At 43.9% G+C, this 20,968-nt stretch overlaps 1 protein-coding gene across 6 annotated transcripts in view; it reads right to left on the minus strand.

Moving 5' to 3' along the window:
- The window catches only part of smtnb (smoothelin b), a 48,088-nt gene that overhangs the window by 7,514 nt on the left and 19,606 nt on the right, over positions 1-20,968 (minus strand). For all 6 annotated transcript variants that reach the window (XR_010931407.1, XM_067610690.1, XM_067610668.1 and 3 more), the window contains exons 6-11: positions 17,156-17,258; positions 12,844-13,550; positions 11,721-11,772; positions 9,991-10,602; positions 7,532-7,605; positions 83-268 (exon numbers count right to left, since the gene is read on the minus strand). Coding sequence is in view for 5 of the 6 variants with exons in the window: in XM_067610690.1 (XP_067466791.1) it covers positions 83-268; positions 7,532-7,605; positions 9,991-10,602; positions 11,721-11,772; positions 12,844-13,550; positions 17,156-17,258 (1,734 nt within the window). In the remaining variant the exon portion in view is untranslated. The remainder of the gene's footprint in view (positions 1-82; positions 269-7,531; positions 7,606-9,990; positions 10,603-11,720; positions 11,773-12,843; positions 13,551-17,155; positions 17,259-20,968) is intronic.

Below are 20,968 nucleotides of genomic sequence, written 5' to 3' on the forward strand. Positions count from 1 at the left end.
AAACTCTAAAGCTGGTGTATTTGCTACTAAGTGGTGCTTTTAAATCAAACTCATCCAGAATTATAACTTGGGTGTGAAGTACCATTTTGTCAAGGAGCTCTTCATCCTCGATGGCAGCCAGCTGTTCAGCAGTCAGTTTTCCGGAGTGCTCCTGAGGTTTGGCCTGGATGGTGGAGCCGTTGGGGATGGATGGGACGTGACACTCCATCTGGACAGTCGGCCCGACTGAAAACACCGGCTCAGAGGCCAGAATGGGTTCTGTCTCCATCTGCTCAAGACACACAACCACACACACACACAGTATGAGCAAGTGCACACATACACAGATGTGTAGAAGGATGCAGGGTGGCATTAATTAGTCTGAGATTGCAAAATTGTGACCATAGTTGGATATGTGCACTGCTGCCTGAGGGCTCCTTAAAACAGAATCTCTTAACCTAGAGCTAAGACTCTAAGTTGTATACTTATGAGACAACAAAGAGACTTTAAAAAAACAAAGCTGACATTTAGGACGCAATAAGCACAGGAGGATTTTTGTTAAACATACTGCATCCATAATAGGCCTGAGTGAGTGAAGTAGACTCACATCTTTCCCTCCCTCTGATAATCTCTTTTTGTACCACTCACCATATCTCATCATTTCTTCCATCCCCCTGCACCTTCCAGCCGTGCCAGAGAAAGTGACAGTAAGCACATGAGTGCAAGAGCGACTCTGCCAAGTCACTGTTAACTTAGTTCATGAAGTATGACCAACAGAGTGAGTGTCTACATGACGCCAAGCTGCTGCGAACCCCGAGTTAATGTGACAGGCACGGTACACCACTCCAGCTGGAAGATGGGAACAATGCATATATTATTACAATAAACTCTGAGTGAGAACATCTAAAACCACAGAAGGGCAGGTTAATGCAGGAGCAGAGGGTTGAAGAAAGAGGCGTAGTGTAGAGCACCATGAGCACAAACCTAACATTATGGGTCATAAAGAAACGCCTGGACATCTACTAACATATTTTGAGTGACCATAAAGCCTATAGAAAACACCTCTTAAATGTTCATATGGCGCTGAATGCCTGTGGTTGACTACTATAGGCTCTGGCTTTGGCTTTAATGCTTTTGTTGTAAGTGAGTCCAGGTCTAGATATAGCTCAGACAGCTGGCCCCATCCACAGCCTCCTATCTGAGGGGCCCAGCCAGACCAGGTCTCACCAGGGAGGGACAATGCCAAACACAGCCAGTGCTGTGTGATCACGGGTGGCCTCTGGTTTTAAGGTTTTTTGGACACAGAGTTCTGACCCATGGGACAGGCTGGACTGAGAGGCACTTGACCGACATGGAATGTTTTGGGACACAGCGCAGCCAAACAAGGCTTCTGAGTCAAGCAATGAGAGAATGCGTGTGCGAGTGAGAAAATCCCAAATAACCTTAGTGCTCAAGTCATGTTTCATTAAGTTATAGCATTCTCATCAGCATCAAAGCCACAGATACATAAAAACACTTTTTAAGAAAAAAAAAAATCTAAAAAAGGGAGGGTGGCGACAATTTCTAGAAAACTTTTTGATTTGCCGTTTGTGCAGTTTTCACCGGCAGTTTTGTGAAATAGTTGATATTACATATATAGGTAAGGGCAAAGGGTCAGATAAGTTCCCCCTTCATTACCACAGTCACCTATCTGCAGAGGGGATTTCCGTTGAAGAGAAGTCTGTCACTTTTACTGGAGCAGCTGATTGACAGATCCAGCTGTCTTTTCAGGATTAGACAGGAATATGAACTCTTGTCCGCTGAATAACTGAAGATAATGACGCAAATGCTCAGTAACCCTCAAAATGTCACCAGTGCATGAACAAACATACCCACCGCACAGGGTTTGTAATGGGATGACGAGAGCACGTACGGCAAACAAAGCTAAAAACGAGCACCGACTGTGCATTAGTCTTTACAACGGGAATATAAGATCGTACATTTCTTTTTGTTTTAAAGCCAGACGCATAAGAACCTTTTGTTAATGGCTCTATTTTCCTGAAAAATGTTTGATGATCAGTTCATCAGTTCACTGTTATGGTTAAAGCATGGTCATTTTTTGCTTCCACCAACAGCACGCATATCTGCATGCATACACACACATACACACACACACACACTTCTAGCTAAGACACAATCAGAAGCACATGGTGTTAAAGGATTGGGATACCTCTGTGACAGACTGCAGTGTAGCGTTCCACATAAATACAATCTGCCAAAACTGAATGACAGCTGAGATGGGTCAAGCTTTGTTCAAGTGCGGTGTGTGATTAAAACAAAAATAAAGCTATGAGAGGTGGAACAGTAGGTCAACATCTATGTGAGCCATATCAGAGAGTATCACTTGTATGGCATGTAAAACTCATGGCCAGCTTATCCGGTGTATTGTCAACACTGGAATAAAAGACATTCCCATACTTCAAGTAGCTTCTCTAATCTGAATTAAAAGGTGGTCATTATCAGAACCATTAACAGAGAAGGAGAGCGGTACCGTGCTGTAGCTGCAAGAAATGTTTGCCATCAGAGCGGGAGCAGATAGGGAGCGGCGGGTTGCAAAGGTGGGAGGGTGAGGGACAGGTGACGGCTCAGGCTCAGGTTCAGGTTCAGATTCAGGCTCAGGCTCTGAAGTCTGTGGTTTGTTTGTCACATTGGATATGGAGTCCTGGGGGCTTGATTTAGGTTCCTGGGGTACACTTGATGGAACATCCAGGCTTGTGCTAGGTGGAGTAGCCTTTGGGGCACTGGATGGAGGATCTTGGGGCATGCAGGCTGGAGAATCACTGGATGGTAAATTGGTTTCACATGGAACGGAGGGTGAGCTTTCTGGGCTGGGCAGCAAATGCAGTAAAGGATCAGATAATCCCAGTACCTTGCACAGGGCCTCCACTTGCCTCACCAGCCTCTCCTGCTGAATCCCCAGCCTCAGGTTCTCCTCTTGCAGCCTGACAAGAGCCTCGGCCAGAGGAGCCACTTGAGCCGCTGCCTTCTCCAGCTGTGCATCCACTCGCTTTCCAAAGGCCTGCAGGTCACTGTGGATCTCCCCCACGGCGCACCGCAATGTTACTTCAAAATTCCTCTCGCCTAACTGCTCCTCTTCATCTTCCACTTCCTCCTGAGCGAGCAGATCCCCGATCACTTCCTCTAGGCCAGATTCGGCACAAGCACTATCTGGGCTGCCCAGCACCTCTGGAGCCTGTGAGGCTGGGAGGAAGTCCAGGTTCACTCCAGGCATAGCCAGACCAGTTGCACTCAATGTTGTCTGAAACTGAAGCTTTTTTTTTTTTTTTTCAAAGAATTGCAAAATCTTTTTTATTTCAAATCCTCTTAAGCGGCCCAAAAAAATTTAATTTAAAATGTTAGAGCAGGGAAAACAAAAGGTAGCCTTCACATGTGAAAGTAGGTGTCCTCTCTGTCCGCCTATTTCCAGAAAGCTTCCAAACAACGCACGCTCTTTATACCCCCAGCAAACACCCCGACAGCCAATGAGCATGCAAGGAATCCCGTTTCCAAGGCAGCAGTAGCCCCATCCCCTTTTTCCAGGTGCCACGGACATGTCTATTTATCTCTGGCTGAGCCATTATTTGACTGAGCCAGTCAGTCCTGGGGCGCTAGCAGAGGCCTGAGGGGGGATAGCAGTGGGAACAATTTAGAAGACACCCCTCCCTCTCTCAGCTTTCCTTTTATTTAGAGCTCTTGTCCTTCACACCTCGACTGGCAGGCAACAATGGTTTAGATGTGGCTTTAGGCCTGGGCTGAGTTGGAGGCAATACACATTAGTGCTTCTCTCCTCTTAAAATTGCTTTCTGGCAAAATGCAAGTGAGTCCTGACTAATCAGATCAGTTGTGTTGCATGACTGTGATTAAAGGCACACCTCCAGAGGGGAGATCAGTTCATGAAGGACAGAGTGTTTACAGCCGTGCCATAGCAGACTGGGTGATCATTGAGGGCGAGCTATGGCCCAGTTCTCTCTGGCTCTGGGCAAGGATGATGAGAAGGACATCATAGCTCTTCCAAGATATTATTGTTATGGGCTGACAAAACAGCACAGGTTGAGCTGCCCCTCATGTGAATGCCTTGAGTGCTTTTATGTTAATTTATGAGCTCTCAAAGTGTGCTGACACTCTCTGTGTCACGGTGTGTGTGCAATGGTCTTACAGTAAGGTGTTCAAGTACATACAGTATATTTATCTATTTATTGGTATATTGTAGCCCATGCAGATAAATCAAATGCTAGGTACTGTATCTCTGATTAGAAGCATAAGGCTACACTTGACAAAATGTGATAAACCTGTAACACTGCATTTCAAGCATTTAACTGGTTTTAAACTGCGCTGTATATATGTGTACCTTTAAAAACAAATGAAGTGACTGTATGGCCATTATTTTATCACTCTAAATACATAAACACAGTGCACGAATGATCTAAGATCAAATAAAGATAAAATAATCAGGACCATACTACAAAGGGTAACAGTGGTCTCTGCTGGGATTTACAGGTGAGCAGAGCGATTCTCAGGCAGAATTTGGCCTCTAGGGAGAGAAATGTGACCGGCAGCGAGGAAAGTGGGTTAAAACCCAAGAAGGACATGGCTCTGGTCTTTTCACGCATCAAAGCACTGACCCACAGTACAGCAGAGCGATGTAGAAAGACGGGGAGCGAGACAAATAAACAGACTAGACAGGACATAGACTGCAGTTTTCTGCATGTATATAGGTCTACATATCTTATTATTATAGAAGAAAACTGATAGTAGTAGTGTGAATCAGAATCAGATCTTTTTCATGTGTCAATCTAAGCTAGCAATAAATATAAAATATAATGGTTTTCAAATAATGCTTAACTGAGCAGGTTCATCTAGACATTAGATTCTCTCAGAGCTTTCTCTCCAGTCCGCAGACCCGACTTTAATCTGTGACACATGTGAACTGGTTGGGTAACCAGCATGTGTCATGGATCAGCAGTATGTTAACAATGGGTTCCTTATCCCTCTGACAGTGAGACAATCTGTCACTGACTGTATGCCTGTGTGTCCGTGTTCACGCAGCAGCACTTTACCAGTGTGACCCGTGGCCCAGTGGTGGTCTCTATGGCTACAGGAAAGAGAGTGACTATGCTGTCATCACCCTGGTTATAAAGCAAAGGCATTATTTATATTTGTGTTCAAGGCCGACGCAGCGGTCGGCATGGACGGACAGCTGAGATGAGCAGGAGCAGCTGCGATCATTTGGACCAGGAGGCATCAATAATCAGCAGCCGCTGTCACATGTCTGAAGAGTTCTCTCATCACTACCCTGAAAAACCACAAGCAGTCTGACCTCAATATTAATTTAATCCCTCTCAGTCTTGCTTTTATAATAAATAACAAGGGATTTAGTAACATTTATCCTTTGATTTGGAATCCTAACACTGTGTATTTCATCTAAACATTTCTCTCTGTTGACTCTTCAATAAATGTAATTTAGAGGCAATCTGCTGCCAGAGCTGATGATATCAGCATCAACATGTTTTATTGGAATTGAAAAAACACATCTAAGGAAAAAGTGGAGGTTGCGAGTACTGAGGTTAGACCACCAAGGAGAAGCCTAGACCACCCAAACAGATCAAGAGTCCCAGACAAGGACTACTGTGGTCAATAAACAACAACAATTAACAGCAATAATAAACACAAAGGAGGTTATTACAGCTCATCTGCACGATCTTCTTGCTATAATGAAATGTGAAAATGGAATTTTGATAACAATATTAAGGTTCCCCCTCTCACACAACCTTGAACTTCGACTAAACCAGGGAAAGTCAAGAGAACAGGTGGTCTTCTGGATCAGTCTGAAGGTAACCCAGTCGCCTCCTCCCTGGTTGAGACTAACCAACAGTGTCTGCAGACTGCTGCTGTTTTTACAATCTCATTAGCCAAGTCACTCAGGCTCAGCGTTTGTGTGGTAAAAACTTGAGCAAGTCTGGCAGATCGGCTGAAAGATCAGCTCTGACAAGTCAACAGACTTACTTATCGTCATAGCCTTGTGATTTATCAATGAAGGCATTCATGTTAAGACTATACAATGATGATGCAGTTGTTCGGATAACAATGTATGTGTTGCAGAGCCTAGTGGTGCTAGCGTGAGGTCATGCCCGCTGTGCTACATTTTGCAGCCAGTGTTAAGGTCTATGGCTTAACCCTCAACCCCAGTTATGAATAACAACACAGTTAGCCGCATAGTAACAATTTAAGGTTTTAACTAATGATTGGTGAGTGATACATGAAGCAGGCTGTAATCTAGACTGTGCTGGTGGGGTTGCTGCTGTAAACAGTGAGAGGTCCTGGGAAGCAAAGAAACCATTTAACATGAAAAAAAAAAATAAATCGGATTTTGCTGCACATATCTTTACCATAATTTAAAATAAAACATTTTAAATACTATCAAGACGTTACCTGGAAGTTGAAATAGCACTTGGCTCAGTCAAGTATAAACCTTATCTGCTGCAGAATCTTTGTCCTCTTCCTGCAAAATCTCTTTTCTACATAAAAGACTCCTGTGGCGTCTTAGTTTATACCTGCCCCTGTGTTTGTGTGTCTCAGTGAGGACCTAACTGATGGAAACAGCCCCATTCCAACACCTTAAATCCACCCAGCAGCCACATGGAGCCTCCTCCCAGCCCTAATTAACCGGCTCCCTGATCCCGTAACCAGATTACCTCTGCGCTCTGCACAGGGGGTGGAATACACAGCCATTAAAGAGTAAACAGGACACAACTTCTCCTCTCCTCACCCTCTCAATCCTCCCCACTCTCCATTCATGAAGATACTTCCTTTCATGGAGGACTGAGGAGGTTAAGGAATGAGGCAAAGGGGAGTTTAGCCATTCTTCCAAAGCTAAGAGGTCACTGTGAGAGTTGGGAGGGGATTGATTTGTACTCCCTGCTAATTCTGACAGCAGTCACTTTCTTGCACCATTCTCAGCCAATCAGGGCACGCAGCAGAGTTGTATCTTCAGGCTTTACCCCCCCCCCCCCCCCCCAGATAAGACGTGATGAAGAACTTGTGACAACATGTGTTTTAATGCAGCTGGACAGTAATCAGTGTAGATGAAGACAGACAGGTGTGATTTAGGAAATATTTCCCAGATAAATCTCCATGGGCACTGCTTGCCGAGAGAAAAGGAGGAATGCCCGGAGCACCTCCCCTCTCCCCCTCTCTCTCTCCTTTACATACCCTACAAGGACAGATGTGACTGGCTACCCACTCTGTGTTTGTTAAACACTGTTCTTCCCTCCTTTCCCTCTTTTCCTCTCACTCTGTCTTTCGCTGTCCCAGCTCACTTGTTTTTCAGGCCTTTATAGGCGATTGCTGTGACAGGGACACAGCAAAAACACAGAGGAATTCAATTGAAAACAAAGCATTAGTCTTTTAATTTAAGGCCCATGAAACATGTTTATTAACGAGTTCTGACAAATTCTGTGGAGCTTCAGTGTTTTAATCATTTCTGCAAAGAATACTTTCCAGAGCCAGACAGTACCTTGATTGAGGATCCAGAGGAGAGGCTGGATGAAGAAATCTTGAACGGCGTTGCTCTGAGGCCAAGGGTCAGCTCTGAAACAGACACAGAAAAGACAGATTTACACAGATGTAAAACAGAGAATAAAACACATTAAATTCAGGTGGATTTAGTCAACAGTTGGGAAAGATGAGGATAAAACTCCAGAGGCCCAAGAAAGGCCATCCATATGCATCTTTACAGCTGAGATATGTGCACGGTCCTGCACTGTGGTGGTGGTAGCCATTAGTCAGTTGTGTAAGCTGCCACAGTGTCATAAACAACATGGACACATGTCTAATGTGAGAGACAAGAAAATGTATATGATGCCACCTTTAACATAAACAGCCCTCATCCCCTCCATGAGTATGCACATGCATTCCCATGTGACCTGCTTCCTCCTCTTCCCCGCACTTACACACATGGACAAAAGCTATATCATAAAAATACAGGATTGATGCGCACCAGTGCAGCACAGTATACATTTAAGACTCTGTAGGTACTTTTGAGGGAAACCGGAGACACAATCATAGCCTGCTCTCAGTCAGTGGGAGACAGTCAGGTTCCCAAAAAAGGAGCCCAAAACCATTAAAGCAAATTGAGCCGAAAAGAATCTGTGTGACCCTCGTGAAGGAGCACAGTGGGGCTGCCAGAGTGTGTCCTAATGGGGCGGGGGAGGCGGGGGAGGCGGTGTAGGAGGTGAAGAGGCTGTAACAGAATCACACAGGTCCAGCTAAAGTCTTAAATAAATTGTTTGGGTTGTAGGTCCCAGTTGTTGGGAAGAGCTAAAACCTAAGACATCTTGTTTGGACAGACTGTAACATCAGCTGTAGCAGCTTTGCTTCTGAAATGGACCGAGATTCACGTTTCTCACATTTTTTGTTTCATGCATCAATGAATCCCTGCTTGTACTGATTGTATGTACTGATAGTACAGTGTACACATGATATTACAGGAACTTTGTGTTTTTGAGAGAATGACCTGCTGCTCAATGTGCCTATGAGAGAATACAGAAAGTCAGATCATCTATGTATCCTGATTGAACACTTGATGCGGTTATCTATATAGTAGTATTTAAATGTTATTTAAATGAAATACTAGTACCTCAATACAACTGAAATACCCACATATTATTTTTTTAAACTATTTCAGGTGAGTAGTCATGTTTTCCTCTCCTGCATCATCATATCATTTTATTTTCTGCAAAGTCTTTCATCATCCACCACAAGAACTTCTTCGCAAACAAGAAATAGTCTTGTTATTTTGTTTTTATATTATTATTTCCAAAAGTTACATATATACTGCATATCACTTAAGTCTGCATTCCATATATTCTCTCAGTTTAGAGACATTACATATTATCTGGCAGATGCAAAAGAAACTAACATGTTTTTCCGCAAATACATACAGTACATTATGAGCACTTTGGGGTTCAGTGTCTCGCTCAAGGAAACTTCAAGACGTGGATGCGAGGAGCTTGAGAATCGAATCCCCTGCCTAACAATTATTGGCTCTACCAATTGTCGGGTGTTACCATTCAACATTGTGTATCCTTAGTGTTAGCATGGAGAAGCAGGGCAAGAAATCAACGAGGTAAATGTGAGTAGATTTACTGTATAGAAGATGGTACAGAGAGACAGGAAACATGGAGAGCTAACATGGAACATTATATGTGTCTGTAGTTCAATTCAAAGCAAGGATGTCACAGTAACATCCAGCGCCAGAGATCACCCCTGACCCAAGTAAGATGCAGGTAAGAAAGTGTCTTACCTGCATCTTACATAATTTTTACAGCATGTTTCAAACAAAACACTGCGTTAACAGGCTTATTCAATTGTACTATTATACAGTAACACTATTCAGTCTGGCCTGAGACAGCCAACTGTTGTTTCCATTGTCCTGATATACTCTCCGCTGTTGACTACTGCTGACCTCGCCCCCTCCACACTGCAGCAACCTGCCCACTCCATAACAAATACCCTTTACAACAACCATGCTGCTTCATATTCAACCCTAACATCTGTCCCCACCACGCTTTGCTTGGTTGTGCATAGCCTTTGTAATCATCCCACCACTTGTGACCGATTCCTTGGTGCCGGTCGCCTCCCACAGCGACTGGGATTCCAGTGTGATCTAATGGTTGATACTGATATTATAGCAAAGACATACAGTAGCTAAACTAAGATTCATAACTGCTAAAACACAGTGGATATACATACATACATTGACCTTTTATGGTCAATATAATGAAGTTTCACCTAAAAAGCGTGGTGCATTAAGAGGTTAAACTCAAAAAAACACAAGAAATTAGTGTTCAGTTTCACGTTCAAAACCTCACTTAAAACATTACAACATATTGCTCATACTAAGCAGGTTATTTGAGCAGGTTGACTGAGCTACAGTACAACTGCTTCCTGTTGCTAAGAGGTCGATGCTCCTACCTGCTCTCTGCCCCAGAGCATTAGTGGTGATGCGTGGGGTCATGTTGGTGATGGGTACAATGTTGGTCCTGGCGGAGGATGTGGAGGAGGTGGTGGTGGTGCGCCCATCCTTGATCTCGATGGTGAGGAAAGTCTTCATGTCCAGGTCTGCCTCTCCCTGAGTGACCTGCTGTCCAGCTGCTCTCCCTGGGGTCCTGTCTTCCTTTGAGTTGCTGGAGGCGTGCACATCCTTTTCAGCTGGATGCCTTGTCCCGCCCATGGAGTTCTGGGATAGGCTGACTGAAGACAGAGGTTTGTTAGCCACACCTCTTGGCTGAGGCGTGGCCTGACTCTGGGATGCGCTTCCAGAGGTGTGAGATGTGGAGTCCACACGTGGCCTTGCTGGCCTGTCTCCAGATGTGCTGAGGGATGCTGCTGTGTGTGTGAACAGCTCAGTAGCTCTGGAGAGATTTGTCTGGCCACCGCTGCTGGAGGCGGCCCCGTTCCTCAGAGGAGTTTTCTTCAAAGCTGGGACATTTAGGCTCTGACTGGACTCTGTGAACTTGCGCATCCGATCACGTACAGAGTTGGTGCGGTTGAATTGTTCCAATATAACCTCTTTCTTCTCAGGTGCTGTAAAGACATAGTGCAGGAGGGGAGATGAAATCACAGAATAATACTCAAAATAACAAAAAAAGACAGAGCCCAGATCTCTTCCACTATCCAGGCTAAATTTAGCACATTTCTGTCTTTAGTATCTTGCACTCATCCTGCCCGTCTCCTCCTCCACCTCAAAAGCTTTACACAAATCCCATTCCTCTTTTCCTCCTTTCCCCCACTCTCTAGGTTTTTTTCCAGCCTCTTTATTTTACTTGACTTAACCTCCCCCGCTTCACCGTCTTTAAGTTTCTATTTTTTGGACTTTTCAGGACATGTTTCTTCTATTTGTGGATTTTTTTATATTCTCTGATCCTTAATACGTCAGATAATGTGACAAAGCTCATGCTTTGGCACAGAAACTCAAAATGGAAAAAAACACTAGTGATTAGAGGAGATTTTCAATGAGGTCATCCTCAATGGAAAAATAGGATGAGAAAACAGCAGTTTATAGTATAGTGGACACAGCAGAGAGAACTGTCTGGTAGAAAGAGAGAAAACAGTGCATACTATAACAGCTGTGTCTCCTGTGATTGGCCCTATATGGTCTTTGTTTCCACACAATGAAGTCCTACATGCTATGAACCATCTGGTGTGATATTATCACACTGTAAAGTTCTCCAAATGAAGATGAAAAATGCAATGAACAGTCCATAAACAGCACCAAATAAATCCGTCTCTGGGTAAAGAGTTTGAGAGTTGCAACCAAAAACTGTATATAAAGTCATATACAGTCTCTGGTGGCAACTAATTATCATTTTCATTACTGATTCATGTCTTCATGTTAGTTTTTACAAATAACATATCTATAAAACATAGGTACAGAAAATAGTAAAAAAAAAAAAATGCCTATCACAATTTCCCAGAGCCCAAGGTAACATATTGATATTGCTTTTTTGGTCCAATCAAAAGTCCCAAACCTAATCATTAATCAACAATGATAAAAACCCTCGCATTTGACAAGCTGGAAACAGAACATTTGCCATTTTTTCTTGATAAATATAAATAATTATCAACATCGTGATTGATAATAATGATGATAATTTTGTGGGTATTGAAAATTCAGCTCTCATATAGCTGGAATAGTTTCTTACCAGAATCCTTCGCCTTGCCATGAGTGACGAGAAGATCACTGCTAACTGTTATCTAAGAGGGGAAAAAACAAAAGAAACATGACAGAATGATCATTAGAGGAAGTAGAGAAGATTAGGGGGTTAACATGCCTGGATTGACAACCACAGAGCTCCAATGCACAGGGCAGCAATGCACATTCATGAGGGCTAGATTCGACATGCATGGCTTTGGTGACAACTACACACACACACGCACAATCCTAAATACAGAATCGACGGGTGGTGTTTTCATTATGTAACATTTGTGTTTGGAGTAAAGCAGTGGGCCTCTGTTCTTTTTTTGGCAACGGGGCCATGATGGGCCCCAGAGTGTTTACATTACTTTCAGGAGACTGAGCATCAGTGCATATTCACGCTAACAATAAAAGAAATCCGGGGCCAGCCTTGGGTAAACACATTTAAAGGAACGACACGATGGCGTCATGGTGCCCTGGACCCACAAGATGGGAACTATTGCTTAACAGTGAGTGCAGTAACAGCACCTCTGTGTGTGTTTGTGTACTCTGTGCTCTGGGATGAAGAGAGACAGAGCCTCTGGCCCGTAACACTGAGTATCCTTCTCTGACAGTAGGTGAGGATAACATGCCGCTGAGGCGAAGCAGAGACACCCAGGTGCACAGTTTGTTTGTGTCGCCAAGTAACAAGAACTAAACAGCACCTAACACGAGTTCAGCCTGGTGTGTTTATGGATGCTGATGTGACCTGTGTGTCAGAGAAGAAATGAAGTGTCACGGTGTCTTGTCAAGGGAAGACAGAGAGAAAGAGAGAGACTGGATTGTAGGTGCACGTGACTGGTGCTATGTGGCTCAACACCCCCCTCTAGTGGTGCAGTTTTGATAAACACTCTGTATTGTTGCTATTCACATACAGATGAGTAGCAGATTAAAAGAAAAACAAATGAATGAGCTTTAATGTTTAATAAAGGTGTTTCATTTGGTTGAGATATGGTCAAACCTTGATCATTTTCATACTCAAAACCATTCAGTGACCCCTCATGCCCTGTGTTTGTTACGTTTTACTGCTCATTTATTCAAGTTTTTCATGAATTTGTCACACCCAGCCCCAAAGGCAACAGCTACTCTACCTTTTCTTTCAGGATGTCGGTTTTTCCCTTGGCAGTGCCATTGAGCAGGCTGTTTTCAGTATCTCTGCGAGATAAGACAGCCCCATCCGGCTGATCCTGGTCGGTGATGTGGTCCTGGCTGGACTGAGCCTGGGGGCCAGTTGGACCCTGGCTTCTGCTCTCGCTCTCTGAATCCGTGCTATAAGCTGAGCCACTCATGGCCGCCTCCACTTCCTCCGCTGGAACCCTCTCTTCAGAGGACATACTCACACTTTGGTCGGATGTCCCCGAGTCCGTTCGTTTTCTCGACAACAGCCCAACGCTGTCTGAAGCCCCAGAGCCCAAACGGAGTCTGACACCAGAATCGGAGACATCTGAGCCCAGTCTCTGCCTGACGTGGGACTGGGAGCTGACGCTGCGCTCTGATGCCCCGGAGTCTAGCCGGCTGCGATGAGAGGAACCCTGGCTCCTGTCTGAGGCTCCAGAGTCTAGCCGGGCTCTGTAGGCTGAGCCCACACTCTTCTCTGGGGCCGCAGAATCCAGATTGGACTTAGAAAGCACTGAGCTCACACTGCGGTCTGAAGCTGTAGAGTCTGACCTTTGGCGGTGTGACAGGACCAGGTCAGGCTCTGCTGTCACAGCTTCTCTCTGAGGCTGGATCAGCAGAGGTCCAGAGCCATCATCCTTCGCCAGGTGGTCCAGAACCAACACCATGCCTGAGTTGGAACCTGAAACAGAAAAAAAACTATTGTAAAATTATGCTAAACTATAACCCCCAGTTGTCATTCCTCTAGTTGTTTTCCAACAGTAGTGAACAAAATTGATCAGGGTGTTACTAAATGTGAGCAAAGGAAGCAGCAGGTGGTAAAGTTAGAGATTGAAAAGATGGAAATGAAATACTTCTATGGTCCTGGAGCCTCAAGAGGGGCCTGGCTAGAAAATATCACTCAGGATCACAGAGGAGGCACGTGGAGACATGAGGGGATGTAGGAATTTCCTCCAGACTGGCCTCAGTTCCTGACCGAGATTTGTGAGATTGTGTTGGTGGATGTGCGTAAAGGAGAAGGAGGGGTCATAAGTGGAGAGACGGAGCATGTGGTACAGCCATAGGTGGTAAGCAAGTACAAGAAGTCAAGGAGGAAGTGGGGGTGAAATAGAAACTGGGACAAGTACTTCCCCTCCCCTCCGTCCAAGCGCCCTCACTGCTCCTTCTCTCCTCAGGAAACCGCACTCCAAACAACACAGCAGCGCCCACATCCTCCCCTGTGATAGTCTCTACCTCTAAACACCCCCATCGTCCTTTCAGTGATGGAATATCTGAGGTTGTGTACGTACCGCAGATAAGGAAAACAGAGCAAACCAAGAGTGTATCGGATTCCCGCATCACACGCACACACTGAGGCATGAAAATACTTCAACGTGACCTGTGTTTGCACCAACTATGCAACCAAATAGGGTTCACCAAATATGCACGCTCCTCATTTACAAACCAAATCAAAGAGGGATTCCAGTCGGACCGGAGACAGCCGCAACAATTTTTTCCAATGTTCAGCGAGCCAAGATCAAAGGTGGACATTCACAGCTTCATTTAAAGCAGCTGATCTTTTTCCTCCCTCTTTATTGCATAACACCACCTCCAAAAAAAGATGCTCACTACACTGTCGGCAATCAATTTATAAATTGCAGCATGTTGTTGATTTAACAAACCAGATGATTATGTAATGTGGTCTGAATAGAAGAGGTGATTAAGATACACAATTAGGACAATAAATGGCTGTTATTCTCGCATGTGACACTATGAATAGAGTAGACAGCAGAGGGTACGTCTAATGATGCACTCACTCAGCCCAAACTCAATTACTGCTCAATTGTAGCCGAAGTGAGAGCCAAAACATACGGTTTCTGTTACAAACTCTCACGTTATTGTTTGCGTTTTTGCCATTGGGGAAAACGGTTATGTCCATTGTGTACGTGATTTCTGGGAAAATCCCCACTGCTACTGGATAATGAGAGGCTTTCTTTTTGCTCAAAAATAGCTACAAAAGCATTTCTGCTGCCAGTCAATATATAAAGCACAAACAAAAGGCAAACCAAGGGTTTTCATTATACGTCTTTCACACTGAAGCAATGACCCAAGGACAGTTAACATTTATCATGGCTGTGACAGGGTCAACACAAGTTTTTCAACTTTGCCTGCTGATGACCTGGGCTGAATATCAATTTAATCCTCATCATTGGCCTAACAAGTAGAAAACAGGCCTCTCAGCCATGAAGTCCACTGATCTCACACAAGCTGTTGCTTTTCATAACTATAACAAATATATGCAAAGTTGTAAAAAGAGAGTCTATGCCAGCTGCTCTGTGAAGCTGCACTTAGGTACTGTGATGCTTTTAGCTAAATCTTGACATTTGGATGCTAGAGGAAAATTCAGGAAAATCATTGGGATTCATCCTCTGGGACCACGAATGTCTGTACAAAACGTTGTGCCAATCCATCTGATAGATGTTGAGATAATTCACTGGATAAATGAAAAGTTTGATCTGCCGGTGGCACTGGATGAAAAGTGACATGATCACTAAAGTCATTGGGATTAATCCTTGAGGCATCATGGACATGTATACCAAATTTTGTGATAATCCATCCAATAGTTATTGACATTTTTCAGTCTGGACCAAAGTGGTGGACTGACATTGCCATCCATAGAGTCATACTACTAATATTGCCACTTTCAATCACAAAGAATGGGAATCCTGCTAAAAAAAATGGTTTACCAGAGACTTATGTGGCACTATAGTTGCAGACCTGGGTCACATGCAAACAACAATAACATGACGTATATCTGTGACTAATGGCTTTGTATAAATGTTAACACATAATATACGCCTGTGTTCAGTAGTCCATGCTGTACATGACTTTGTATGTGAAATTGGCATTACTGTCAAACTTGTTTCTCTCTTTTGGGAAGTCGATGGACACAGCACATTCCACTGAGAGTCTCTGTAAACATTTCATTTCCTAAATCACAGCCTTACAAGTTACAGTTTGCACTAGAATGCAGTATGGCTGGATACATGGTCATTGAGTCAAAGCTTGTAAATATACGCTTTTTTTATCTGCGAGGTGGAGGCAATGTGCAATGTTCAAATACCAAAAAGAACCAAAAAGTTAATCTCTTATTTTCCGCCACTTTCACCCTACTAAAAAGACAACCACCCCTTCAAGAACCACCAGCCCACCCTGCCTACACTCTCTCCTATCCCAACCACAAATGTCCTGTTGTCTTTGTTGATTGGTGCCTTCCCCTTCACTTTCCGATGGTGGTCTTTTTTGTTGACCCTAGCTTCACCCTGGTTTAAATTGTAAGGCAGGGATAAGTCAGGAACAGTGGGGAGTTTCTCTGCCACGTCAAGCGGGCCTTAGTTCTGTTCTGGTATCAGCTTTATTTTTAGCAGAGGTGTGGCTGTTGGGTTTCCCTCTGTTGCTTCCCATATCCCCACCACCAACTCCAGGTCCCTGAGAAGGACAATAAGAGCTAAGTCCAGAGCAGACCAGGCCACACAGAATGACATGACTGTGGCCGTCAAACTCAGGCCAAGTTTAAGTCAGCCAGGGCCCGGTTTAAATAAAAGAAGAAAAACACTTCAATCTTCAGCCATGGATGATCAAAGTTAAATTTGGTGTGCTATATGCAAAAGATCGTCCAAATAATACTTTGTCTTTTTAAATTGGACAAACCATAGGTAGGTTTATAACAACATTTATGACTGGTCAACAATGCGTTTTTGTTGCTTTACAAGCTATTCATGTCAGCTCGGTGGCTGCAAAGTTTCAAATATTCAAGTGAAGGAAGCACATTCATTCCCTCCTGAAGGCCCGCATTCATGCCATTTTATTAATGGCTGGAGTAACGGAGGGGTTAATTAAATTACTTCACACTTAAGAAGCCAGAGTCATTAAGCCAGTGCCTGTAAGTGACCCCAAACAGTTAATAAAGTTAGATAAAGGAGCTTAAAGAGCCTGAGCTAATATGACCTCCTGACCACCACCTCTGGAGAACGACTCCTTTGGCTGACTGTTTTAACAAGCGGTTGAGAGGAAATTGCATCAAATGGGGTGAATGCAGCAACAGGTACACGTAACAGAGGTGGTCAGTGCTGGCTACGAGTTACTACCGCCTAGCCAAACTTGACCTGTAGGTGAATGTTTACAGTATATACAAGCTTTTGTATTTCAGCGATCCCAAGAGTGTGGTAAACATGATCCAGGTGTGAGGGTGTTCTCTAATTTAAAGAGCAGACGCATGCAGTTTGGTGCTAAATGAGTGTTTCTCACCTAGTCTCTGCAGCTCTCTGCTTTGTTGTGTCTGCTGGCCACGCAACTCCAGGATCTGAGATCTGATATGTTCTTGCTCACTGCGACTCTCCCGCTCTCTCTCCTGTGAGAAAAAAAAAAAGAGAGAGAGAGACAAGAATCACATATGTTCAGTGCATTTCAAAACAGCTTCACAGGCATGATGGTCTTTAATTCATCAGCTCTTCAGTTATTTCTTAGAGACAGCAACCTGCCTCTACCAACCCGTTCCTCTGATCAAAACCAGAGTGAAAACATCAGTTCTACAATTGTATGTTTGAGATCAGCTGGTGATTTCAACAGCCTGGTGTTGGAAGGTTACGGTCAAATACTCCTCAAAGAGAGTCAGCCATGATGAGCAACAAGCTTGGCCAGCTGGAAAAGTAAAGATCTGTTTTATTTTCTCTTGTACAGGCCTCAGAAAGACAGAGACACCCTGAGTGCCAACGTATACACACTTAGTGCACGATTCAATACCTGCTCTTTCGAGATTACAAAAATCAGTACTCTCTGCAGCACTCTGGTCTTTAATCTGCACTGATAGAGGAAAGTCACTGCAGGAGTCAGATCTCAAAGGAGAGGCAGCAGTATTTTGGCATATGGAGAGGAAACGGGAGAGGTGTGGAGGGGGGGATAAGATGTGGATGCCGGCACTACTGTTGGGCCTCTGGTGCCTGACCTTGAGCTACTCCACAGGAGAATCAGCTGCACAAATAACGCTCCTCCGAGCATGTGCGCACATACACACACACCCAGAAAAATCACTCCCCCACATATTCTTAATCCACAACACTCTTGCAACCTTTTCTATTGAAGGGCAAAACGTTCTCGCGTGTGGAGCTTCGGGTGATATGCATCATTTCTCTACATGAACTGTAGCACAGCATGTAATCTCCTTAAAGGTGTTAGACAAGAATAGTCTGACAAAAAGATTGGGTGGATCCCTAAAAAAACATACAAGACATGATCTTATATACTGAAAATATAATACTTAGACCAGATTTACAACCTACCATTACTTCAAAAAAACCTTCTGAAAACACATTCAAAAGCTTTCAAGCGAGCAGTGAAAACACACACACACCCAACTACACAATCACACGCCATCAGTTTGCGGAGTGTAAACAATGTTATCCAAGACAAGAGACCAGTGCCGTTATCAGCAGCAGTGTGAAAATCTTATAAATCACACCTTTGTGTTCTAAAAGGCTTTTAATCAATCCGGTGTGTGATCAGCGCTGACAGAGAATTAAACAGAGAGTCTGCTCGAATTGAAATGAGTGAGAGGCAGAGGTGAGAAAGGATTCGGGGCTTTCTGCTCTGTTGACTGTGACCTTCCCCACCTTGAGCAGATTACAGGGCAAAATGGCTCAATCACACTCAGAGAAAATGTAACCAGACACGAGCCGGCAACACAAACAGGAAAGGTGAATCTCAGATGGTACTGTTCAGGTTAGAGACACACATAGTTAAATGTGTCAAATAATGCACTTTGTTGTTAAAAATCGTCCAGGAGGTCAACACATAGGTCAATCTGTGTTTGTGAAAGACAAAATGTTTCTTCAAAAAAGGCTAGAAGCTAGAAAAGCTAGAAAATTGAAATACTACACATGACATTATGGCAGTATAGATCTACATGCTCCGGTGTCATTTTTCCCACACCTTTCACTTTTTTTTCCATATGGAGCAAACCTAAGTGGCAGATTCTGGGGCAAAAAAATCTTAAGCTACTGTTTCTAGTAGAGCTGCAATGATTAGCTGATTAATCAATTAGTCGATAGACAGAAAATTCATCAGCAACTATCTTGATAATTGAAAAAAACTTGCTGGTTGCAGCTTCTCGAAAGGATTTGAAGCCGCTCTGTGTCATACATGATAGTAAAGTGACCATCTTTCAATTTTGGGCTCTTGATCAGAAGAAATTAGAAAGAAATTATAAATCAGGCATTATTCACTATTTTCTGACATTTTATAAACCAGATGTTTCATTGAGAAAATAATTGGCAGATTAATCGACAATGACAATAATCATTGGCTGAAGCCCTAATTCCTAGCTTTTCAAGACAAAGGTAAATGTTCAATGGACAGAAGCACCTCGGTGGAAAGCTGAAAATCTGTGGAATGCTCCTTTAATGACTCATTACAGTCTGATGGGTTTGGAAGGACACAAACTGGTTTTTGCAGCAACACAAAAGACTGAAGCCACCACAGAGTAATAATGCGAGAGGTCACACACAAAGGGCACCTCTTCTGAGTGGAGTTACTCAATCAAAGAGTCACAGGGGGAGATAATTGTGTTTGAGCCATAAACACAATTAGAGAGAACGAGTCTTTCCTCACCCGCCCTCCTCCCCTCTCTCCCTCCTCTCCAGCCTCGATCAGGAGTCAGACAGACAGCCATCATTTCAAAGCTCCCACCAAACCACAGGGAACATATTTCTCACAGACAGCGAGGCAGAGGGGAAAAAAAGAAAAAAAAAGAAAAAGGAGAAGATAAAGTGGAACTGAAGACTCGGACCAGAGCTCAGGACCTGCTGCCAGCCACTATGCTGTCATTAGCGGCTTTACTCTGGCCCTGACAGCCCAGACCTGACAGAGTGGAACCAACACTGACACCCTCCCACTCCAACGCTCCTCCGAACCACTCATCCCATCTGGCCTCAGGAGCCTGTTTGTGTGAAGACTATAACTGCAAAAGGTTTCATATCCTTACACACAAAAACAACAACCGTCTTCTCTTGTAACCACAGCAAGGCGTGGGCCATCTGGACTCCTCTGAACCCTCAAGTCCACACAAAAAAAAACAACAACAACAATGAGGATAAGGTTCAGGCCGAGCCAGCGCTGAGGCTCACACCTCCCTCACCGACCAGTTCAAGACAGCTAAGATCAACTACAGATTAACACGCTGGGTTTCAGAGCTCCAGTTTTCCATGCAAGTTAAATCCATCACTCCACTGGTGAGGTCAGACCATTTTGAGGGTCTTCCATGCCTCCACGTGGAAAAGAGACAAGAAACCTTGGCGGCTCTTTTTCCATTACTGCAGCCTGAGGAGCCACAAGCTCGGCTCACTCCCAATAGCTGAAATACGGTAGCTGGAATGAAATAGCAATCATCTCTGTATCACACACGCAGTCTGGAGTGAGGGAACCCACAGAGGAGCCTCATTCCCATTTTTACTTACTGCACATCATCACATGCCAATCTAAGCTTACTTTCTGCTGCTGCTGCTGGTCTGTTTTTTTTTTCTTCCTTCAGCATGCTTTCCCAATCCACTCGCCTCCATAGTCCACTAAAACCCTTGCTGCTATTGCGAACGCCAGGCATGGTTTCTGTCCTCAGGTCTCTTCTCGCAACATGTTGATGATGAGATCAGAAGACAAAACAAGACTCTGTCTGGAGCTGCAACACCCGCCCACCCTACAGCCTACCTGAGCTCACCTAACACACCTAGATTCAAACCTGTAGCCTCAAAGAGACAACTTAGAGGGTTTAAATCACTAAATACATTCACTACAAGCTTTAAATATTCAAAATTCATCTTTAATTTGATGTAGCATCCTTACTAAGTTCTCTCATTACATTATTTTCAGTGACAATTACACCATTAAGGTGTCATTTACATCTTAAGGTTAAAACTGTCAGCTAAGATGATCAAAAATTTAACTCAGTAATAAATCATTACTTACACAAACCTGACAGGTGAACACAGATGCAGACACGTCCCATTCTTCAATCAGGCAGAAAAACAAGCGCAGACAGATAAGTAAAAGTTGTCTAAATGGCTTTTCAGT

This window comes from Thunnus thynnus, chromosome 2, assembly GCF_963924715.1.
Source record: "Thunnus thynnus chromosome 2, fThuThy2.1, whole genome shotgun sequence".
Classification (NCBI taxonomy): Eukaryota; Metazoa; Chordata; class Actinopteri; order Scombriformes; family Scombridae; genus Thunnus; species Thunnus thynnus.